Genomic DNA, 24,699 nt, shown 5'->3' on the forward strand with positions numbered 1-24,699 from the left:
CGATTACGTTGCCTTAGAAGAAGAGGCTTGCTCTGTTGAAGCAAGTGGCTCCCTGTAGAAGTCAGGAGGAATGACTGACGTGGGCAAATCACAGGTGTGCCCCAGCTTCCCAGGATCCAGGTGGGGGGACACGGCATCACACAAACGACATAAAGCCACGGGGCTCCCCCGGCCTCTCCGACCACACACCCCGTGCGCCTTGCCTCCATCTGCAACACTGCATGGAACACGCAATGAGCCAAACAGAACGATGCGTGACGATGCGCCTGAACAGTTTTAGGAAGTGGTTTTATTGTAAAAGAAATTCCTCCTCAGGTAGAGACTCAGACGGGACGAAGGGGCCTAAAGAGAGACACGAGTGTCTTTCCCTGACTCTCCCCAAGGTGGGGAGTCCCCGCGTCCCCCTTCAGAAAGCACCCTTGAGCGAAGAGGCACGCAGCCCGGCTTAACGTGCCCAGGGGCACAGAGGCCCCTGACCCCCATGGCACACCGGCTTCTTCTCTTTGATAGAAATAGATCACAGTGTTTCCTGGGCGTCTGCATGGAACGAGGGCTGGCCTTTCACCAGAACAGCCCAGGGCCCAGCTGGTAGCAGGCGTGTCCTTGGCCGGCGAACATCTCACTCCTGCTCAGAGCGGCCCCCTCCTTTCCAGAGGGAGGGCTCGGCCTGCGGCCCCCAGTCTCCACTCTAGACAGGATGTTACCCGGCAGGGAACTCCCTTCTGCTGACTTCTGTACATCCCTGTGCCAGAATGTCTCCAGGGTACCGTCCTAGAAGCAAAAATGCTAGAAGCAAAAATGCCAAAATGCCCTCCAAAAACTGCCTCTACTTCCTTAAGTTCTGGGCAATCAATAAATTTTAAAAATTTAAGAACCCTGCCCACATGACCTATGAATGAGGGTATACGTGGTTGGCTAATCTGACACAAATGAAGACAAGCTCCACTTCTCTGATTAAATGTAAGCACTCAGTTTCCAGAAACGACAGCAGAAGAGGGGGGCGTAGGCGTAACTGCTACCTGTGTGGCGTTTGCTCGTTTCCAAACCTTTGGTAGGATAGTTGCCTTAGAGTCGGAAGAATAACCCTTTGTTCGGAGCCACCCAGCAGATCCTACTCGCCTTCGCAGGCTGGTTACTCAGCGCGTCCTCAGGGCTCGCAGGGAGGACGACTCGAGGGCCCCAGACTCCGAGTCGCTACCACCAGGCAGGACCCTCGGGGCTCACCCCTCCCCACATGCTGCTGGGCTCACCCCACACACCTGATCACCCTCCAGATTCACACCCAGGTGCCAGGACGGAGGTGATCTCGTAAACACGCCCAGGCTCTCCTGGTTCCTGGCCTTCCCTGTTTCTTTTCCGCCAAGCGACACATCTCCCCAGGGCCTCTGGCCAGGAGGGGGGTGTTGATTCAAAGGTGCCTTTGCCTTGAGCAGATGGAGGGAATCTCTGGACAGGTCTAGTGAAGACAGGCACAGCCGGTGACTCCTGTGACTTGGGCAGAATGTCTCTCACCTAGAATTCCCCGTGACGCGCCCTGGGGTCTGCAGACAGCTCACCCAGAGCCCCAAGGAGGGTCCCGGGAGGAGCTCCCCGAGTCCAGGGAACAAGCAACCAGCCTGGTCTGCCCAGCCTACGCTGGGAGCCGAGCCTCTGGTCCAGGGCACCGCGGCTCCACCGTGAGATGGAGCTGGAGGGTGGACCCTCAGAGCATCTCAGAAGCGGCTCCATGGGGGCCTTGCTTGTGGTGGGCAGAGCCGCGCAGAGACTTTGATACTTTATTTCACTGTGAAGCTTAATCAGAACAGTCTGACCTGCTACCTGTCACCTCTGAGGACGAAGGTTATGTAGATGCTGCGTGGAAAGGGTTGGGAACCCAGGGGTGTCGGGTGATAGGCGGGCGCCCTCCCTCCGGGTGTGAATCTGTCTGGCAGGGCGCGGGCGTGGGGTGGAGTCGTTAGAGAGACGATCAGCACCCTGAGAGAGCTGGCCTGCATTTTTTAAATTGTGCTGTGAAGCACATAACACAAAATTTACCGTCTCACCCATTTTTAAGTGTCCAGTTCAGGGGCTGTAAGCACAGTCTCACTGCTGCGCAGCCACTGCTACTGTCGCCTCTGGAGCCCTTCACCTTTCCAGGAAAACCCTGCCCCCGCTAGACACGCACTCCCAGCCCCTGCCCCGGCCCCTGGCACCCACTCTCCAGCGGATCTGACTCTCTGGTCCTCACCTAAGTGGAATCACATGGTGTCTGACCCGTGATCGCTTATCTCGCACAGCATAGCGTCCTGGGGTCCCTGCACATTGTGGCCTGTGTCAGAATCACCCGGCTTTTAAGGCTGAATCGTGTCCTGTCGCACGTCAGCCTGCAGTTTTCAACTGTTGAACAAGTTTTCATTTATTTTAGATGAAACGTTGTTCCCTGGAGGTGTAAGAACCGAAATCCTGGGCAGGAACATGGCTTGGGCACAAACAGGCTTGGTAGGGTTTCCATACGCCTCTTCCCCCAGAGGCCCGGGGCCCGTCGGCTGTCTGGTTCCCCAGACCTTTAAGGCCTCAGTGAGGAGGGGCCTCCCAGAAAGACATGGGTGGTACCCTGAGATGCAGGGGTCCTTGTACAACCCATGTGCCATGAAAGCAAAGCAGCTTTTAGAATCAGAAAAAGAGTAGAAGGAAACAGAAATTCCTGTTTTATTGCTCTTTTCCCTCCAAGTTGTGACCACCCAGCAAGATGATAAAGGATCACTTCCTAAGGTGCGTGGATGAAGGGGGAGCACCCGCCCTGGCTTCCGGGTCCCAGGAAGCCCACTCGCCCCGCTTTCCTCTTTGGGAGGTGACCACATGGATATTCTGAGAAAAGGACATTGACAGGTGACACGTGCCCTGAGCTCCCACAGTCGCTGTTGGCTGCAAAATCATTTCCACTCATTTCTTCCGTGTAAGGATGGGTGGGAGGACCTCCTCCCGGTCCCTGTTTCCCGGGCAGAGCTGCTCTAAAGGACTAGGGATTGGCTTACTCTATGGTTAGGATTGGCTGCGTCAAAAACGGCGGGTGGGATGGGAGACAACACCTGGGAGTAGCTCGTAGGGGCTCGGGAGCAAGGGAGGGTTTTCTAGGAGGGGTGAATCTGGATACGAGATTTACCTGAAGGAATGAAACCAACGGGTGAAAAGAATTAAAGGCACAGAGCAGTCATGGGGACTTAAAGGCACAGAGCAGTCATGGGGACTTAAAGGCACAGAGCAGTCATGGGGACTTGACGGGGCCAGATCTTGAGAGGCAGACAGAGGCACTGGGATCTCATCAGAGGCACGATGAGGTGCCTGAAAGGGTGCAGGGACTCGGGATTCCAGGATCAGGGTTAGAGGTGTCAGGAGCAAGGGCAGGAGAGAGGATGCTCTTCCAGGGTCTCAGCTGGCTTGGGGGGCAATGGCTCAGCTGGCTGGGAAGACCCCCCAAGCCTGGGTGCGGGTGTCAGGACTGTGTGCACTATGGGGCCGGTGATGCAGGAGGGAGGCAGGCTGGAGGGAGGGGCTGGGCAGGAGGGAGGGCGTGGGCAGGGGGTCTACCTGTGGAACCGCTTCTCTGTGTGCGGGTGTGCTGGTCATACTGTGCTATCACCCCAATCTTACCACTTTATGTAGATTAGGAAGATTCTCCAAAATTAAAGCCACAATTCTAACCCTAACAAATAAATAAATAATCTTAGAAGAAAGTCATCTTTCACTGAGCTTGACCAAAATATTTTTTTTTTGATTCCCTCCCAGACCCCCTTAAACCTCTTCCACCTGAACCACATGACGTGGTTTGTTTATTTTCAGTTCCTCTACGGTTCTTATAAATGAGTAGATAGGCTTCTTTAGGATGTTTATTGTGCTTGACACTTTCCAAGAGAATTGTGATAAAAACGAGTCACCATATTGTGTACTTACTATGAGGGTTTTTTGCAACCAACCATCCTGTTTAATGTAAATATGAGCGGGATAGGCTACCTGCCTTAACAGATACACCCAAACTGGCTCCAAAGAGTGGAAGTTTACCTCTTGCCCACATGACAGAACTGGATGAGGGAACAGGAGAAAAGGGCTCGGCCACCTTCAGCACATTCTCCAAGGGTGGTCTTCATTCCACAGCCAGAGAGGGAAAGAACATGCAGGATCCACCCGGGAGATGTGGGAGCACGGATCACTTCCTTTACATCCCACAGGTGGAACCAGGTCCGTAGAATCACCTAGTGCAAGGGATGCTGGGAAATGTAGTCTACCTGGGATGCTGGGAAATGTAGGCTGCATGGGATGCTGGGGAACGTAGTCCTTGTGAGCCCAAGGAGAAGAGCGAGCCTTTAGGCACCTGCCTCTCTGTAATGCGGAGAAGCCATAGCTTTTACCAAAACCTACGTAAACAGGCAACCGCAGCGCCCTGAGGTCTGCATAGTTCCCATTTTAGACATGAGAACACTACTGCCAGGAAGGAGAAAGCTGGACCCAGCCAAGGACTGTCTGGGGGCTTCATCCATGGACCATCTGTATCCCTGTCTGTCTGTCTGTCTGTGCATCTGCAAGACCAAACACAGGGCTGCCGCAGGGCAGGTACTGAAGAAACCAGGTCTCGTGGGCTGGAGCCCAGGGAGAGGGAGCGAAGAGGGCTGACCTCTCCGTTCCGCCCAGCCATCCCGCCAGGAGGAAAGCCCACTGCCTTTGGCCTCTGAGGACGGGTCCCTGTCTGCCCAGGAGCACGGAGGTGGGCCTTCTGTTCCCTCTCAGGCTGAGACCAGGGCCATGCTCACCCAAGACACACGTGGGGATGGAGGACACTGAAGCAGCCCCAGAGTTCCTCACTCAAGACCCGCTGATGGTAAATCCAGATTCCACAGCGTCGCAGCCCAGGAGCTGCAATCCGGCTGCAGACCAGCCCTGCCCCTGCTGCCTCCTGGGCTCTCGTCCAGCCCCCCGGGCTGTCATGCACCCCTTCCCGCCCTCTCTGAACCCCAACTTCCTGCTCCTACTGACTCCTGGCTGGAGCCGGGGGGACAGGAGGCATGGCCAGGGCCCCCCGGAACCGCGGGTGGTCTTCTGTTTGACAAAAGCATATTGGAAACATCATACTTCACTCTGTGACGAGAGGAAACGTCTCCATTTTGGATTTCTCTGTGAGCTGCAGTAGGTGAGGAGGGTGGAGGGTCGAGGTGGCCCCTCCCGAGGAGTAGATGCTGTCGGAGGTGGAGAACGTTTGCATGCAGAGCAGACCTCGTGCTGCTCTGGCGCGTTTGCGGGACTCAGCCAGCTGGGCCCCCATTTCACTCCGCAAGCCTGAGTCGTCCGACCAGGCTGCCCATCAGGAGGACAGAGGGACGCTGGGCAGCACTGTTCTCTGCTTTGCTTCGGATGCGGGAAGAGGCCGGGCACGTGGCAACCTGCACCCCGCGGCGGGCTGCCCTCTGCTCTGCGCGGGGGTGGGGCCCCCAAGCGGAGGGGTGCAGTGAGGCCCCGCAGAGGGACTAGTGCTTTCCGTGGGGAGGCTCCCGGGGCTGCGGGCCTCCTGCCCTGACGGAGCCAGCGCCCCCAGAGGAGGGACACAGGGTTCACGGGCGCCACGATGATGAGCCGCCGGCACCAAGAAACCACGGTCGTCATGGCCACGTGCCTCACTGCCCCCGTTTCACCCGCTTCCTTGGAGCTGCTCCTTGGACCACTGGCCTTACTGGTCCCACAACTGCATGGGAAAGTCTTCGGGGGATTTGAATCCACTGCCCTTAAAAGCCCAGCTTCCCGCCGGGTCCCTGGTCCAGGTGCCCCCCTGGGAAAGGCCCCACATCAGGCAGCTCGGCCCGTCCCCTGGGCACCACCCTGCGCCGACCACTGGCCCCGAAAGCAGCTCAGGCGTCCCGACTGCATAATCTCCGCATTCCAATATTTGACGGAAAGCACCAAGGAGGGGAGAGCTCAGATCCAACATCTGTTCCAAACCGTGAATCCCAAAGGGCCTATGAAAGTTAGGAGCTGGGGTCACAGCTGCCAGCGTCCTGGGCCCGAGACCACAGGCGGCCCTGGGGCAGGGGCTTTGCTGGGGAAGCACCACCTCGTTCGATGTTCTCAGACTCCTCCTCCCGGAGTGCATCCACGTCCACTCGCCTGTCTCTCCCGGGCCTGGGACGCATCCAACAAAGACTGGACGAACACACGCAAGCATCCACCTCACCTGGATCTGGGCTCGCCGTGGCACACGCGCCCAGGCTGCTTCCCCCACAGATTTCTGGACGTTTTCTCACCAGTTCTCTAGAGAACCACAAACGCAGGGGCTCAAAGCCACACCCTGCGGCTGCTCCGTCGGATTCTGCAGCATGGAGTCCAGCCTGGCCTCCGTGGGCCCCGGCTCGGGCCTCACCAGCTGGAACCAAAGTGTCTGCAGGTGCGTCCCCACCCAGCCCACAGCCCAGGGCCCACCCCAGAGCTCATCCGGGTCTTGGCAGAATTCAGCTCCTCGAGGCTCCAGGACCGACTCCCCATCCTCCTGCTGGCTCCTGACCAGGGTGGCTGTCAGTGCCGGAGGCTCCCTCGGGTGCTGGCCACGTGGCCCTCAATACGGCAGGGGCACAGGCCCCTCCAGCCGCCCAGGGCTATGTATGAATCATCGCCGGGCCACGGGAGGGGCCGCCCCATCACCTGATCATAGGAGGGGCCGCCCCATCGCCAGCACCTCTGTCTCCAGGGTGGGGCTAACCGGGCCTGGGCACCTCGCAGGGACCCAAGGGCTGGTTTAGAACTCGGCCTCCCATAGGCTTGCTGCTTTGCCACAGTGCAGGGGTCTGTGGAGAAATAAATCTCTTAATACAGTCCTGCCCCAAGAAGCTTGGCCTGTCACAATTTTATAGGGAAAAGCAACGTACAAACAAAAAATTAACAATATGAACACACAAGTTCATTTTTCTCTCCAACAAACAGATGGAGAAACTGAAGTCTTCAAAGCTTTCAGGTCCAGAATGTGATTCAATCTTAGTTACACACACACACACACGTGGGACTTTTGACTCTTCCGATCATTTCCGATCAGGACAACATCGCCCTCAACTCTTAAGCGAACCTGAAGTAGGTTTTCAGGAACTCAGCAGTTTCTAAGCTGTGATCGTGTTGTAAGAAATCCGAAGTCCACGTGTCCGCCCATTTTCTGTGACTTTCTCCATCCTGTCCTCACTGTGGGACGAGAGCCTAGCCTGGGGCCTCCAGCACCTGTGCCCCCTGCATCCACCAAGGGTGTCCCTCCCGGCCAGTGGGCAGCCTGGGGCCTCCCAGGTCGTCTCGTCTGGCCGTCAGCCCCCGTGGCTGGCCCTCGGTATTCCTGGCACCGCCAGGCCTCTCCAGCCAGCCTCCCCCCAGCATCTGCCTCCCAGGCCTCTGAAGGGCAGAGGCGGTGGGGCCTCTGGGGGCTTCTCCCAGCCAGGCTGCTCTCGGGGGAGGGGGCGGGGAGTCTGTCCCCGGCAGCCGGGTCTCTGCTGCAGCCCCGTCTCTTGCCGGGCGTGGGTCTCCTCTCCGGACCAGCAGCATCTCAGCTCTCTTCGCACCTCCATCTCTTCTCCTTCCCCTTCTCTAGGAATCTTTATCTCGCCAGGATGAATTCTTCCAGAACCACAGCCTGTGCGCTGACTTCTTTCCGACTCTGGGATCCGGCATCTCCAAAACACTGAGACTTTGAAATTCACAAGCCCTTTCTCTGCTTCCAGCTCTAAGGCAGCACATGCTTCTCCTTCTAGCAAAGCCGGTGGTGAAATAAAGAGGAAGAATGAAAAAACGCATCAGCTAAGGAACACTGGTTCCCACCCACGGCTCCCCGCACTGACCCCAGCCCCCAGCCTGTGGGCGCCGTGCAGCCCCACCCGGTCAGCAGGGTAGCGTTCGGGGGCCTCCCCGCACCCTTGAGGTCCAGACACTAGGGCCACAGGGCCGTGAGGGCACAAAGACGAGGCTGGGATGAGTCACCAGGCCCACACCCGGCAGAGGGAGCGTCCCCTCCACGTCCTGATGGCAGGAGGGCCAGGCAGCTGGGCCGGACCCCCCCGAGCCCCCCACCTCCTTCCTGGCCTCGTTCCCCTGGACGCATCTTGTGACCCCCGTGCTCTGGTCCTCACGATGGTTTGCGAAACGCTCACACTAAGACTGTCTTCGTTGGTGAGTTCCTGCCAAGGTTTGCTGGGAGGCAGCGCTGGCCCCAAGCCCATCACGTCTTCCTCCCTCTAAAGGTAGCATCCTCCCTGCGAGCTGCCCCGGCCCCCCAGGTGCTCTGTCCAGGCCTGCGTGGACCCGGCACCTTTTGTCCTCTGTTCGTCCCCCTGAGCAGCGTGGAGTTGGAAGAAATGTCCTGGGAACCAAATAGCACAAGAGGCCAGAGCCCTGGGCACTGGCCCCGCGGGTGGTGTCGCTGGCAGGTCATGAGCCTCCGTGACTCTAGAGAAATGGGGAGAAAATGCCCCCGTGACCTCAGATGCCTGAGAGAGTCAGCGGGGCCACTCCAGTCCTTGCTGCGCGAGCTACAGAGTCTTAGACGTAAGGTGAGTTTAACACGTCTGCCCACGGTCACCCGCTTCTCCTCAAATTCCCTTTGCAAGAAGACTCTGTCTCCAAAAATCTGCCTGAGCCCCCAGAGGAGGCTCTCTTCCGCTGAAGGACCGATGACACACTCCGGGCTCTCCCGCCAGCCCCTCTGAAGGTCGATGCCGCCCCGGGCACAGAACGCGTGACCGGCCGCCGTGTCCCGCCAGCGGCTCTGTCATCACCAGACGTGTGAGGCTGCCGGGCCCACAGCTGACGTCCAGTCCCCATGACACTTAACGTTGTTTGATTTCAGTTAATACAAGCTGAAATGTGACCCACACGGGCTGGGTGCTCCCACCCTGGATGCCCTGCAGGCCCCGACCCACTGCGCCCGGTTCCCCTCCCAAAGCTCCGTGGCTCCGTGTCCCTTGGGGTCCCCCTCTGCCGTCCTCCCGCCGGGTCCCCCCTCCCAGAATGTGCCCTGAGCAGTCCCCCTGTGCAGCCAGGGGCCCAGCTGGATGAGGACACGCCCGGCCACACTTCTCACCACTGGCCAGGGGACCGGGCCCCGCGTCCCCCCTCCTGCGGCGCCTTTACCCTGAGCTTTTAATGCCGGGGGTGTCTCCTCTGTTATCATCTGTCACCCCCCAACGCGTCAATGCCGCCTGAGCTCATGGCAAAAACTCATATTTACAGAACAGTTATGTTCACATATCCAAAAACTGATAGAAATGTCATAGGAGATGGGGAAACATCTGGATTAGGAGTTCAAAGTTAATTAACAAGTCTGATGGGATCAGTTTCCTAGGCTGCCTGACACACACCACAAACTGGTGGCTTAAAACAACAGAATTTATCCTCTTGACGTCGGAAGACAGAGGTCACGACACGGGCAGGGGTGCGAGGGGACGGCAATCCTGGGTGTCACCCGAAGTCTCTGCGCCGTCGTCCCCGGCCTTCCTCTGTGTCCCTCTCGTAAGGACCCAGTCACGGGACAAGGCCTCCACCCCAGCACGACTTCATCTTGCCTCAGCGGCATCTGCAAAGGCCCCATTTCCCATGAGGTCCTGTCACAGGTTCTGGATGTTAAGGTGTCAGCATTCCTCTAGGGACACGATCAGCCCCCAGCAATGATTTACAGGAATGTGAGCCCCGGGCTTCCTAGAGACAAGCAAAAGGAGAAACACAGAGAGAAGCAGGTTCCCCACCATCTGCTAGGATGCGGCAGGAGAACGAGTGGGGCTCAGGGCGGTGGGGACACTAGGTCGCTAGGTGTGATCCCGCGTCACTAGGCCCGGGCCGGCAGGGCCGACCCAGCTGCCGGCTCCATCCCCCGTGGCTCTGCCCTCTGACACCCCCCCCCCGCCCCCGCCCCCCCCCCCCCCCCCGCTCCCACCCCGCCCCCCCTGGAAGCTTCGTCTCTAGGCTGTTTCTGTCGCTGGATGGAGGACGGGTCTGTCTTTGAGGATGCTCCCCTGGGTGTCATGGCAACACTTAAGCTTCCGTCCCCTGCACCAGCTGTGCCTAGGATCTGGCCACCAGGACCACCGTCACTCCAGGAGAGAGAGACCGCCACACTGGCCCCCAGGAAAGGGGCAGAAAGAGCACGCACATGACAGCCAAGTGCCCGTGGACCCCAGACCTCGGTGGGCATCTCTACAGAAAGTCCTGTCAGACGCCACAGGCTGAGAACACAGTCATCTCCGCTCAGTCTCAAACCTCCGCTGAAGTGACCTACTCTCAGGTTATAAACCCAGAAAGTTTTTAAACGGTAAAATATTGTTAAAAGAGAAGTGAATTCTATCTCATCCACCAAGTCCTGGGAGCTGCAAAGCTGACGGACAAATGACTCAGACCTGCATCTCCGGGAGAGGAAGGGGTGGCGGGGGACATGGGTGAAGGGGAGCTCGGGGGGCTGCGGATCCCACAGAACCCACAGACCAGTGGGCCCTTTGTGGGGGGTTCAGAGAAGGCTTGAAAACAGAGGACTAGTTCAAAGTCTCCATAAGAAGCAGCCTGACCCCTAGATGTCCAGCCCAGCCCCCGTCACCCCAGTGGAGTGGGAAGCTCTGGCCTGGGACCCCAGGAGCAGCTGGACACAGGGGTGGCCCTTGTGCTGGACTCAGGAACATTAAGTGAAATGTGGAGGCCCCGCCACCCCCCAGCTTGTCTCAGAGCCGCTGTGGCCACTCGAGCCCATCCAGACGGGGCGGTGTTCCACCCCCGAAACCAGCGGGTCCCAGAGAAAGGTGTGATGTCTGGAGAACGGGAATGAACAGCCTAGGGTTTCCAGCTATTTAAGGGATGCGCCAGGCAACAGGACAGAAAACAAAATAAACACACTTAGAAGAAGACAGAGAAGGAAAAAAAGCTCAGAGAAAACAGACATTTCTGGAAGGAGAAGACTTTAAAACAAAAACAACTGTAATTTGTCATCAGACAGAAAAAGATAGAAAGGATATTATAAGTTATGATATTCATAATTCAAAAAACATTCAGAGAACAAGAAAGATCTTCTAAAATAAAAAAGGCAAGTGAGACTTAAAACTCCACATAGAAAGTTAGAATACAAAGCTGAGGAACGCTCCCTTAAATGATAAAGAGGTGAGAAAAGAAGAGAGTATTTTAAAAATAGAGAAACAATTCATGTGATTTAATAACCAACAGCTACAGGAGTTTCTGAAAAAGTAGAGACGAGAGAAAATGGAAGAAAGAAAACGATCAAAGAAGGAAACCAGAAAAATGTCCAGGACCCAGAGTCTTGAGTTTTTGAGAGCGTGAGAGTTTTGAGTTTTGAGAAGATCTTGGGTTTTTGAGTTTTGAGAAGGACCTCGCGAGTAACCAGTGCAGTGAAGGGAAGGCGCCCCATCGGCCGAGCTGCCCCCAGAGGCACGGCCACAGGAGAAGCCTGGGGGCTTCCTGGGGACGGCAGGACCACCCCTCCCCCGCACCCAGGCCTCCCCGCCGAAGTACCAGCCTCGTTGTCAAACAAACGTCCTTCTCAGCCACACCAGGGGGACACTCGCCCCAGAGATGAACTTTGGAGCCCCCTCGATCCAGCAGTGTCGGTCGCAACACTGTCGGGAAAAGAACACCTGAGGAAAGAGCCTCCTAAGGGCCGTCCCTGTAGGTCGTCCGACTCCACACCTGCTCTCACCTGCCCCCAATGGTGCTGAGCGCCCTCGGGCTCAGCAGTAATTCCAGGCAAGAAAGGGGGTCAGAAGAGTAGGAGCCACTCAGCCCCCCATCCTCGGCGGGGAGACCCCAGCGATCCTGTGATGCCCGCCAGCTGGGACCCGGGTGCTCGCAAAAGCCTAATTCCTCCGTGATGCCATCAAAATGCATGGATGGAGGGGGATCAAGCAGGAGAAATAAAGCGATTGCAAAGCCTGCTACTCTCCCGTCTGACCCACAGTCCCTGCAAATGAACGCCTGCGACTGGGAGACCCCGTCTGTCCTAAGGCCCAGGTGGGCACAGAGGCTCCTGCCCTAACGCTTGCCTCCCTCCACGGCTCAGGGCATGCTCTCGACACCAAATATGTTTTCGGAGAAACTCAGAACGTTGCTGGGGGTAAACTCCAAATCCACATCTTGGGCTGAGAAGGAACCACAAGGACACCCCTTCGCGCTGAGATGGGAGCAGTTCAGACAAGTAATCTGGGGGCAGAGATTCCATGGGGGTCAGAGGACACCCTGTGCCCCCAACACATCCCCTGTGGTCTCAGGAAGCACATTCAAAAGTGGCAGCTCCGGTGAGCGTGACGTGTGCCCTCGGGGTTAACGCCGGTTCCCTCGCTCCGCGTCTGCCTGCACTGCCCGCCCCCGAGAGTCCCCAATGTTACGACGCAGAAGGTAACAGTAGTGCAGTGCCCGTCACCAGGAATCAGCTGGAGACACGTCCTCAGTGCTACGATACAGAAGGTGGCATTAGCATGGGAATCTGTGCTGTACAGGAGGTATCACGTCCTTACTAGAGGATTTTAACATCAATGGTGAAATCGTAAACAGTGAAAAACACAAGGTACATAACAGCCCACCCGCACTTCGTGGGAGACAGCCTGAGTCACAGGGGCCTTTCACATCGGGGTCCTGTATTCTCGGTTCCCCAGCCACTCTGGGCCGTGAGCAAACCCAGAGCAACACACCCCACGCGCTCTCGAATTTCTTACTTTCCTCCCGTGGGCTCCCGAGTCCTTCTAACCACCCCCCTCCCAGAAAGTTCTACTTATTGAGCTGTTTTCAGGGGTGACGTTCTCCTGAAGGAAGTTCCACTCGGGGGGATGCCCTCATAAAACGCTGGGCCTCCGTCTCCTCTGTCCCTTTCTGAAGCCCTGGGCAGTGTCTGCCCGGAGCCTCCCAGGAATTCCTGGTGGAGCCTGGGCCAGACGTCTGGGGCCCCAGAGGTGGGTGCTGGTGCAGACACGGGTTAACTCTTTGCTGCCTGGAGCCTGGTTTTAATTAGAAGCGTCTCCATAAGGGCCGCTGGGTCTCCGCTTCAGGACTCTCCTCTCACCACACCGAGATCCCCCCGGGGTCGCTCCCTGGCAGGACTCGGCACGGGACTTTGCCCTGAGATCCTGGCCCAGCGCAGACCCAGGGCACCCGGTGCGGTTGGCTCGGGCCGCCACTAGATGGCACTGCGCCCTCGCCTGGCACCCGCCACCCGGCACCGGCGCCCGGCCTGCTCCGGACACTTCCAAATTTGACCCAGGCTGGGATGCAGTCACTGGATCGGAATGGGAGGAACACGGTGCAGGCGTGTTTGCACAGAACACATCCTTCTGCGGGCCTGTCTGTGTCTCCTAATTTAGTTCCCAGCTCTGGCTGAAGGACACCGTTATTTGTCGTTCTCGGCTGGCAGTTCAGTTAACTGGAAGCTAGGAGAAGCAACTGGAGACTGAAATCTGGTTCTGACCCTCAACGTGGGTCCAGGAGTCTGTGTGTGAAACTGTTTCCAGGCCATCCTGCTGCTGCACATCCGGGTTTGGGCCCCGCCAGCTGGGGATGGACGCGTGGAGACACCCGAGTCCCTCACTCCGCTGGCTTCCACGCGCTGGGCTTCCTTCTCGTTGCTTTCCACCCTCACTCTGTCCTGTAGCCCCCACTCCCACTTCTGTCCAGGTAGGAGAATCGGGGTGGGCAGCCACCCGCTGTGCACGGCTTCCAATCCACAAGCATCCGGGAGCCCCGGGCACGCCTGGCGACGTGCTGCCTCTGAGCAACAGGCCCCGGGGATGATGACCCCTAACTAACAGGACGCTGTGTCACCCTCTGGGGTGACGTCCCACTGCCCCTTCCCCTGTAAATCTAGAAGCTCCGTGAGCGAGCGCACGGCCCGGTGAGGTTCTGGGAAGAGCAGTGGGCACGGCGGTCACTCGGCCTCTCGGGGAGAGTCCTGCACAGTTGCCAGACGCAAACGTCTCCTCGAACCAGCACCTCAGAACTTCCTCGTAAGAACATTTGTTGTACGAAGGTGTCCTCCCCCAAAACACCTGCTAAAATCCCCATCAGAAAAATATTAGAAAATGTGTCTGAAGAGACATTCCGAAGGCCTCCCTGTATAAACGCAGATGTCCCACGGATGTTGCCTAGTGACCGTGTAAGTGTCACTCTCTGAGGACAGGGTCCGTCTAGCCCTGAAAATGCAGACGAAATACAAAATGATACACGTGGTTTGCATATACGTAAAATACTATCATATACACTGGCTCACATTCCACCTGCGTATGAAGCGCCTAGAGGGGCCCTGACAGCAGTGCAGTGGGTCCTCCTGTGCGGCCCCTGGAGGTGTAGCCAGGAGAGGGGCGAGGGGTGCGGAGGCCCAGGCTTGGCCCCCGCGGAAGGTGCTCAGATCGCTGTCCTCAACACGGACCCAGAAAGAAAGTAAGAGGGAGGGAGGCGTCCTGCAGAGACGCTGCCCAGACCAGGTCCCAGCTCAGGGCGCAGAGCACACGCGGACCCGGGTGGACCACCATTCACGAGCTTAGGAAGCAGATGGGGGCGTGTGGACCCCGACAGGTGAGGGTGTTGGCACACGTTTCAGACCCTCAGGTGAGATACTGATGCTGAGGCTGTGTTTGGGGGTTTCTCCCAAATAACTGTGGGGAAGGGGCCCTGGCGAGTCAGGATGGAGACTGGGTGGTAGCCCATCACTCTGCCCCTTCTACTTTTGCACGTTTGACGTTAAGTTTTGAATCCAACCCTTCTGTGAGTTTGAGACTTTCCACAATAAGGAAGTTTTTTATATTTTTATTTACTTTTGGCCGCGCAGCGCGGCGTGTGGGATCTTAGTTCCCCGACCAGGGATCGCACCTGAGCCCCCTGCAGTGGAACAGAGGAGCCCTATCCACTGGACCGCCAGGGCAGTCCCAATAAGGAAGTTTGTTAAAGTGAGATAGGCGCTCCCTAAAAGTCCCAGGGGCCCTCAGAGGGCTCATCTCCCTGCCGCCCGAGCCCCAGCGGTCAGACTTCGCCCCAGGCCATACTGCGGCCCAGTGCTGCGTGTCCGCCCCGAAGTCCGCCATCCACAGACACCAGCCTGTGGGCACAGCCGGCCCTGCCCACCTTCCGCTCTGGTTCCCCATGTGCAGGTGGCCCTTTGCCGGCAACCAGCCCAGTCGGGTGATATGGGGACCTGCAGCTCGAGGCAGTTTTCCCTGCAGGCCCGGGCCGCCCCCCCCCCCCAACCCGGAACCTGCGACTAACTCCACCTCCCGTCTCGTCCCCAGCTTGTCGGGATGCCCGCGGGCCACGTCGGCCATGAAGAAGGCGAAGCTGTCGGGAGAGCAGATGCTGACCATCCGGCAGCGGGCCAGCAACGGTAACCGTGTGCGCCCAGCGCGTCGGGGCCACGGCCACAGCCCGGCCGTCCTCGCGGCCCCAGCGGAGCCCCAGCATAGCCTCGTCCCTTCGGGAGGGGGCAGCGGTCACTCCCGCCCGGGCAAAGCCGGTCCACGCGGGGAGAGGCGGCCTCCCCACGGCCTTCTGCGCCGGGTGCTGAGTCAGGGGCCCTCGGGCCACACGCAGCCCACGGCTGTCTCTCTCACCCTCACTCTGGGGCAGGAGCTGGCGTCCGTCTGTCTGCGCAGCCCTCCTTCCAGACGCTCCCTGGCCCACCGCAGGAGGCGCGCAAAGATGCGGGCGGAGCGCACGCGGGGGGCTCGGGCCTCGGAGCCCGTCCCAGCCCGGCCTCGGGGCCCCGGGTCCACGCTTCCGTCAGTTTGTGACCCCAGACCGGCGCTCGCGGTGCTTTCAGGGCCCCGGGGAGGGGAGGAGAGCCTGAATCTCGGCCACTTTCCCGCGAGGCCCGTCCTTTCTGCCTTCTCCTCGTGGCTCAGCCATAAATAAGGGTCCTCTTCACAGTCTGTGGGGCGCTGCGTTTGCTGAATTTTTGTGTTTTCCCGTTGGAGACGCCACTGTTGAAAAGGCCCCCAGAGCAGGACAGGGGTGCCGTCTGGTGTCCTGGGCGTAAGGAGGCCGTGACACGGCTTAGGGAGGAAACCCGCGTCAGACAGGCTGCTGTCCGAGACCCCAGTGTCAGTGAATCAGTGCACACATTACATGAGGACGTGTCTTTCACAGAAACACACACGCTGATGCGCTGATGCCCGTATTGCCACCAGAGGCTCGCGGGGGCGTGACCGCGTGTGTCCCTGGGAGCTGAGGTCCAGCGGTCCCTAGTGCAGTGTTTGCAGCGATCGGGAGACCAGTGCAATTGTAATCCCTCAGCAGGGTGGCCTGTGAGAGGCTCCCCCTCCCAGCCCCTCAGGGGACTTTGTGAGGGACGGGGCTCGGGCAGGGCGGGGCCTACGGTGAACGTGCTGAACCCTGGCAAGGTGCCTCCCGAGCTCCGTGCTCCCCAAAGGAACCAAGTGCCGAGGAACGCGGGTCACCCCCGTGCTGGACGCCTGGACCCGCCGCAGGTAGCTCGGGCCCCAGGACTGGGTGGCGGATGGGGCCGACCCTCCCCCTCCGCTTCCCGGGCTGCCCCGCACCCAGGATGCACGCAGACAAGGACCAGCCCTGCCGCGCTCCTAGCCTGGAGACGCCTGGGGCCCGGCCGCGGCCCTGAGGCCTCCATGGCTCACCGGGCACTATTCTCGGTCCTGAGGACAGCACGAGGGGTTCAGCAGGAAACATGCCTCATCCTGCTCCCCGTCACTTACCAGGAAGACAGTCAGGGCCACGACGCTTCCACCTGAAGGTTCAAGCCCCGTGAGCCCCACCTCTGCTCAAGGCGGCTCAGGGGCTGGAGATGGGGGACGGGCACCAGTTAGACGGAAGTTCTCAGACTCACCCGCCAGCGTGAGGAGCCCATCCCGAGACGCCAGGGTCACCAATGTCCCTTCTCACTCAGCCATCGAGGGGCAGGGCGCGTTGCCAGAGAGAAAACAACATCCACTGAGCTCTTTGCAAAATATTTAGCCAACATTTCACCCGCACAACATCCCCAGGGCTAAAGCAAAACTCCTTCTGCAAACCGATGTGAGTCTGCGCCAGCTCATGACTCCGGATAGACGGAGCTCAGTGCAGACCCAGCGGGGAGAGAAGTGGAGAGGGCAGGTCTGCACACCCAGAGGAGGAGGCTTCCCAGCGGGCGGGACGGCCGGGGAGAGCGGGGAGTCCCCCGGGCTGGCACCTCTCATGGGGGCATCCGACACTCAGAGTCCTCCTTCTGTAACTGCTAGTCACAGCTGTTATCCAGAAAGGACTCATGGCATCTGGGAGAGGAACCAACCCCAGCCTTCACCCAGGCTGGGCACCTGGCTCCCGGCTCCACCCTGGTCAGTGGGGTCGCCCGCAGGGTCGCCATCCACCCACCTCTCTGCACCTGAGCTCAGCTTGCTGATTTTAGTCTTCAGAATGTTTCTTCCTGCTGTACGTTCGGTCACTTGCTTGTCCACAGACGAGGACCCGGGGAAGCCCAGGTCACCTGGAGATGAAGCAGCAGAAGAGGGTCAAACCCAGGTCTTCCCAAGCCCAGTCCATGCTGGAGCCCAGGGCTGGCGGTCCCCTCACTTCTCACCTGTCGGGGCACCTTTTCTGCCACGATCAGGGCACGTCATCCCGTGGATAAATGGCCTCATCCCTGTGTGTGTCTGACCAAAGGGCAGGACTGTGGGAAATTCACTTCTGCTCTTTGGGGGACGGGAGCTCAGCGGTCACTGACCCTGCAGCTGTGCCCGACCTTCACGGTCAAAGGCGTGGCCCTCACTCTGTGTGAGGGAGAGCCCATCTCTCACCCTCTCATCTCTTGAACATGCTGAGTGCAGACCTTACCCGAGGTCACTCACCCTCCACGTGCAATGTGTCCTCTTGACAGTGACTGAGCCCCGCGGCCGAGGGACCAGCTGGAACCCTAGGGCTGACTCGGGCCGGGCCGCTCCCGTCCTGGGTTCCGGCTTTTTCTCCCGAGTGTCTATCTGAAGAGGGAGGAGTGCATCTAAAAGTCTCTGAGGTTTCCTTCCGGCTCTGAAATCCAAGGTTCTTTCTTTTCCTTTCTGAAGTTTAGAGAAGAGTCTGTTCCCATCTCTTCCCCGCAAAGACTCTCACTATTCTGTGTCTCCCCTGAATGACCCCAAGTCGTCGGTCAGCTCTCCGAGCAGCTGGGGCTCTGCGGAGTTACCAGGGGTCTCCTCCAGGACCCTCTGCACACGGTCACTCCGCGCCTGTGAGCATCTCTCCGGAGTTGGGCTGCAGGCGGCTTTGGGGTTTTGCTTTTTTGGTTTTAGTTTTTGGCCAAGCCTTCAGGAGAGAAGGAAAAGAACTAACGTTTTTCTGCCCTTCTCATCTACTGTCTGGGATGGTGAGCTGAGGGAAGGCCCCCTCCCCTGCCTGCAGCTCTGTCCGGGGATTTCATGCACTTATTCATTTATATTCCCAGCAGCCCCAAGCATGGGTACTGACGCTCCCCTTTACCAAGAAGGAAGAGGAAACTCAAAGCGGTGAAGAGGTGAAAGGGGTACCGGGCGACCTGTGAGGGCACACCCGCAGCCAGGGCCCCGCCGCGCCCCAGTGCCGCCGACGGGCCAGTGAGCCCACCTGGCGCTCTCCCCTCTCCAGAAGCGGGCTTCACAGCCAGGCACTTGTGCCCTGGGGCTCTCGAGGGTGACCTGGGGGCACGTCCACATGGATGGCTTTAATTCCAGACCCTCGAATTCCACGTGACTCACTAGAATCCGACAGTCTGAGAATCCATCTGTCACCTGCCAGGTCTTCCCCAGCTTCCCCACCGTCACGGAAGAAAGGCTGCTCCCGAGTCCTGGACTCACACACGTGCAGACACTTAACGAGGAACCACTCACAAATGCTGGGCTCCTGAGGGCGCCCCCCAGCGGGCAGGAGGGCAGGTCCAAGAGCTTCAGGAGGAAACAGTGCTGCAGCCGGTGCTCCTTAGTTCATCACATCTTCATCCCTCCATCCATCCATCCATCCGTCCATCTCCTAGAATAAAATTTAGAGACGGAAAGGTCACCATGGGGGCCCTGGCTAGTGCTTTATTGGATTTACAGTGACCTCTGTTGGACGGTTGATCTGATCTGCAGATTGTTTTGATAATGAAGCCTGATTTGCCACTTAGTTTACACAGTAGATTTTTTTTTAATAAATTAAACACTCAGTCCAAGGCTTTGATGAAAATATACTGAAAGCACTCTGCAACATACAATTTTCTAGAAATATATACATTTTTGGCAACTAAAGTCACAGTAAAAACCATCAGCTGGCAGTTTTAGGACTTGTGAGGGAGAGGTGTGTCTTTTTTAAATTCTTTAATTCAGCAAGTATCGAAGCCCGCTGCACTAGACCACATACGGTATTTTTTCTTTTCTTTTAACTGTTTGTCAGTCACATCGACGGGGTCAGCAGGACAAAACCAATCTGTGCTACTTTCTGGTCAGAGCAGAGACGAGCCTGCAGACACCCTGGTGCTGTGGGGCTGCTCAGACAACACAGCATTTAACATTTTCCTTTGGCCCCTGTTTGGCGAGTCTCGCTATAGCTCAGGTATCTTATATAGTGAGCTTATTTCTTACAGCCACTGTGACAGATAGGGACTTTTTAAATGGAGGGATTTGAGGTGTCTAGGGATTAAGGAAAGTACTCACCACAGGACTCTTAAGTAGCAAGATATGGATTCAGATTCCAGGTCTGTCATGTTTCAAAACCCGGCTCTAAACCCCAGACCTCTAAAACCCCTCATCAAGGCAGTTCAGAAATGCTTCCAGCTCGGTGCTTTGTGACGACCTAGAGGGGTGGGATAGGGAGGGTGCGAGGGAGACGCAAGAGGGAGGAGATATGGGGACATATGTATACATATAGCTGATTCGCTTTGTTGTACAGCAGAAACTAACACAACATTGTAAAGCAATTATAATCCAGTAAAGATGTTAAAACAAAAAAAAGAAAAGAAAGAAAAGGAAAGCAATGCCACCAGACTTCAGGAAATCTCCCAGCACCGTGAGCTCTGTCCCCTGCTTAGACGTTGGTTTTCCACAAAAATTAAACAGAACATAATAATTGTTGGAAACTCTTTCATGAAAATTCAAACCAGTGAAATGGGCTCCCAAGATTTCACCTATATTCCAGAAAGACCACATTCTTTTCTCATAATTTTAGCAAAATTCTTCTAAGTTTGCTGGAATCTAGCCTCAAGACAAAGATGCTGACATGATGGTGTATTTTATATACTTCGCTGTATATTAGGTACTGCCGATGGGGTGCTCCTGACAAGCGAATTAAGGGGGTTTAATTGGAAATTCGAGGCATGCTATTCTCTCCCACCGTTCTCTGGGTTTTATAATAGGGGAGCGATCTGCAAACCGCCAACCCTGAAATGGATTGCTTTGCTTACAACTCCACTCACTTCTCAAGGGAAACATGAAATCTCGGTGTTGGAAACAGGCAGTTGCGTAGCACATCTTTCACCCTTCCTATCACGATTATCCAGAATCAAATCTCTTGATCAAATAGCTCTGGGGTGCACAGGGGGTAGCTCCCCAGGAAGAGCTGCCCCAGCCTCACATACAGACTCTGGCAGGAGGTACCTTCGTGACACGCAGTCATGTCTGCTCTCTGACACTTTCAGTGTCATATGCAAGTAAAAATGAGACATTTTATTTAATATGTGAGAGAAGACTGCTCCTGTATGAACCGACGCGTTTCCTTTGCAGAGTGTATTCTCACACTACAGAGAGGCTCAGAGCCATTGCCTGAGGGGCCTTGTGGAGACGCGCCCCCTCTCTCAGCAAGCGCCCGCGCGGCAGAACATTAGAACCGGTAACAGTGGCTTCAGAAAGAGCCTGAATGCAAGCAACGCTCGGGAAATCTTAAAAGGCAGCTGCACCTCAGGGTCCGAGAACAGAGGGACATCCTCTGGGCCTCTTAGGAAAATGCGATAACCCTCTCTTCACACGGCTGGTCCTCAACACAAACTGCAAAACACACCCGGGAAAAGAGAAAGTTTTAAACTGTTCAAATCTGAAAAGCTGAAGAAATATGACATGAAGAGCTTGTCCAGAAATCATAACAGAAATTCACTTGGAAGATCTGACGACCATCACAGCCCGAGGATCCAGTTTTCACGAGAGATGTTCTCCGTGCGGTTGGAAGACCAGCTATTTAGAGGAATGTGTGGCGAATCCTCGTTAAATGATAAACTGCCTCATGATTTAGTTGTTTTACAAGTCAGGATTTTTATGCATTTATCGTGATTATTTTCATGCATTCTTATCTTGAGCTATACCTGAACTTCAACTACGGAAGAATAATTCCGTTGGCCACAGCCTTGGTGGAGACCTCCCGTGTGCCAGGTTTTTATATACCCTAACTCAGTCAATCCTAAGCCCTAATTTTGAGAGATTGCCATAAAGACTTGGTCACATATAAAACGTGGGGGAATAGCGGCCTCCACCTGAGACAGGGTGAACCTCGTTTCATTCCTGGCAGTATTTGTTATTATATCCTTTATGACATGCTTTCCGGGTGCATTTGATAAAAAGGAGGACTTTGTTGTTGATGTTCTGGACCTTGTAAGATGCTGGCAGAGAAGCACCTTGAGGACCTAAGACGCTGATCAGGGGTCGTGGACGAGAGAGCCATCACTCTGGTTAAGGTCACCCCCCGTCCCCCTGGGTGACGGTGGGAGCACAGCAGGGGGAAGAGGGAAGACTTGGGCAGGTGCTCAAGACCAGCTCGTCCGTGAGCCTCACTTCACACCTAAGACAGGTCCATGGGGAGAAACGATTCAGAAGGAGGGATTATTAAAGGGGAAATTAAATTGAACACGATGACACGTTCGTCCTGACTCCTTTTATGAGGAAACATAACGCCGTGGGAGAAATGTGGTTCTTCGCAGGAAGATGCTTTACTCTTGCCGATCTTATTTTTTTTTTTTCCATTTCACTAAAAACAGCAGCTGAGACTCAGACCCCCATTCTCTGTTTGCTTTGCCTTCTCGACTCCTGGGAGGCGAGGAACCCTCCGTGAAGGGTCTGCAGCATTCCAGGTTGTCTGGGGCCTTCCGTCCCAGGCGGACTGGACCCCTCTCTCTACAGAGCTGGACAGCGGCCCCCCAAGCTCCCCCAGGTGCCGTGCGAGGGACAGGTGTGGTCATCCCGTACCTTCACTTGCCGGGTTCCTGCTCGTCCCCTAGGGACGCTCTGCCGTGGGATACCAGCGTCAAACGCCAGAAGTACCGGGATCTTTCTGACACTGGCGAGGCCAGGAGGCAGCCAGCCAGGCGAGCTGGCCTCGAAAACGCCCCTTGTAAACCCTGACAATTGCCCCTACAGCCCAGCCAGGGCCCCGCTGGCGGCTGCACAGCCCCGCTCCCCCAGGACGCGGCCCAGCCAAGCTTCACGCCCTGGCCATTCAGATGGGGGGACGTGTTTATTGGTTAGCTGTCAATATTCAGAGAGCCTCTGTGACCACCCGCCTGAAGGCTGTCACTGCTCCCTCATCCTCCCACGGGGGACAGCTACCCCAGCACCCACGGAGTCGGGTTTTTGGTTACCGGTCTGTTATCAGTTTTCCTACCCAAAACCTGGGCTTGTGGAGACCCTCTTGGCCTCATTTTCAGATATGTCAGCGGGCTCCTTCCCAGAGTGATGGGGGAGAAAGAGAGAGGGAGCGAGACAGAGATGCAGACAGAGACAGGGAATAAACAGAGGAGACAATTCACGGGCTGCACCGCGTAAATCCACGTCCAGGACGAGATGGTTTCGGCTGGAGTCGGTGGGGGTCACACCCTGAGGCTCTGGTTAATCGTCCCAAGGAGACGGAGCCTTTCAGTTTGGGGGGCCTGTGTCCCCCCAGCTGATTTTTTCTGTTTTTAGGTGCCTTAATTGTAAGGAGGGTGGCAGTGGGGATAGAAGACACACAAACTGTGACTATAGTTTTTAATTGAAGAGTATCCTGCCCCCACAAATTCGGTTCCAAATCTAGAAAGAGCGACGCCGCCAGGTTCTACCTGTAGTGTTCCCAGGCGCAGCGTCTCTAAGCCCCTCCCCTCCGCCCTTTCAGGCGTAGAGAACGATGAGGAGATCAAGCAGCTGGATGAGGAAATCAAGGAGCTGAACGAATCCAACTCCCAGATGGAAGCCGACATGATCAAGCTCCGGACTCAGGTAACAGTTTCTGACGCCTCAATCCAGCCGCCGCCTGCGCTGACGCCGCGGAGCCGAGGGCTGCCGCCATTGCCTGTTTCCTTGCCCGGTTTTCCCTTTACTTATTCACCTTTTTTCTCAGTGTCCTGCTGAGATCATTTCAGTAGCAAAACTTGCTGTGACAGAGGGGCCGCCGGCCAGCTAGTTTTCCCTCTTGTGTTGGTATTTTTAATGACACGTGGTTATGAGTAGACGGTCCCGAGGAGCGCTGCTCCTGCGGGTGAGCTCTTTCCCCCCCGCCCCGGGATGCAAAGGCCCTAAGGTCATCACGCGGTAAACAGGAACAGGGAGCTTGTTCCTTGGGTTCCCGGGGGCCGCTGCTCTCCGTGGCCTACAAGCCTGCTGGGAGGGGAGGGGTGGAGCCTTTATTGAGCACCTACTAGATGCCCCATCCCAGGGGCTTTGGTCCTATAGCCCAGGTGCCCACAGCGGTCCACATGGTGAGTGTCCACAACTCCCTCTGCCCCTGACTGCTCAGCCAGGGCCGCAGAGCCGTGGGCCCAGCGCGCCCAGTTTGCCTCTCCACAGGCCTTCCCCGCCCCGGCTCTGGGAATGGGGAAGCACTGCAGCCGCTCACAGGCGAGGCCAGGGATTCCTGTCCTGTTCGAACCCACGCCCTCTGTGGCCTGGACCTGCCCCTCCCCAGCCATCCCCTCGGGGCATCACAGCCTTACTGGGATTCTTGCCCATGGGCTTAGGGGGCAAGGACAGGTCCCTGCTGGTCCCCGTCCCCGCGGGCACAGCCTGTCCAGGGAGGGGAGCCCTCCAGCTATGCCCCCCACCAGGGTCACAACAGGGACTCCAGGGCTACCCTTACGTGCCCTCGGGCGGATGTGAGGTTGAGGTTCTCTGCCTGGCCGTTCTGTCCACTTGTTCGGACACCAGCCCACCTGCTGACCATGGCCTCACCTCCGGCTGTGCTGCAGTCAAAGGCGTGCCTGAGACAGGCAAGGGTTTTCCTTACCTTTAATCCAAAACCAAAGCGGGAGGGGTGGAGGCCGTGCCGCTGGGCTTTCTGGTACCCCTCATCTCCAGCCGGGTCAGTGACACCGGGAGGGAGAGGACCGTGCTGCTGCGTTTTGTCCAGCGACTGGAGGTGAAGACAGAGCTCTCCAGGCCGCACACCCCGGCCACACAGGGCACATGCACGGCCCCCAGAAGCCCCGTAGCACGGCCGCTGGGATAGTTAGGGAGCGACGGTCACTGCGCCTTATAGCCCCAGAGCCCAAGCCCCAGCTGTCAGAGCCCCACTCTTACCTGTGTTACCTGAGGGCTCCAGTGAGCCTTCAGTGTGAGAATAGCTTCTGATTCTGCTGCTTCAAAGGCACTGAATGGTCAGTCTGACCCGCACCTCTCTCATTTTACAACTGCAGAAACTGAGGGAGACCAGGGTCCTCGCAGGGTCCCAGGTCCAGAGCCTGGACAGAGTTCATGGTCTCTTCATCGAAAATGCTCAGAACTGGGCCCTTCCCTGGTGGTCCAGTAGTTAGGACTCTGCGCTTCCACTGCAGGG

At 57.1% G+C, this 24,699-nt stretch overlaps 1 protein-coding gene across 17 annotated transcripts in view; it reads left to right on the forward strand.

The window, feature by feature from the left end:
- Positions 1–24,699, forward strand: part of MYT1L (myelin transcription factor 1 like) — a 406,245-nt gene that overhangs the window by 376,842 nt on the left and 4,704 nt on the right. For 13 of the 17 annotated variants that reach the window (XM_049695859.1, XM_049695858.1, XM_049695861.1 and 10 more), the window contains 2 exons: positions 15,252–15,343; positions 23,044–23,153. In XM_049695859.1, the coding sequence (XP_049551816.1) occupies positions 15,252–15,343; positions 23,044–23,153 (202 nt within the window). The remainder of the gene's footprint in view (positions 1–15,251; positions 15,344–23,043; positions 23,154–24,699) is intronic. The other 4 variants (XM_033437516.2, XM_012534846.3, XM_004274919.3 and 1 more) reach the window with 1 other exon arrangement.

This window comes from Orcinus orca, chromosome 13 (assembly GCF_937001465.1).
Source record: "Orcinus orca chromosome 13, mOrcOrc1.1, whole genome shotgun sequence".
Lineage (NCBI taxonomy): Eukaryota > Metazoa > Chordata > Mammalia > Artiodactyla > Delphinidae > Orcinus > Orcinus orca.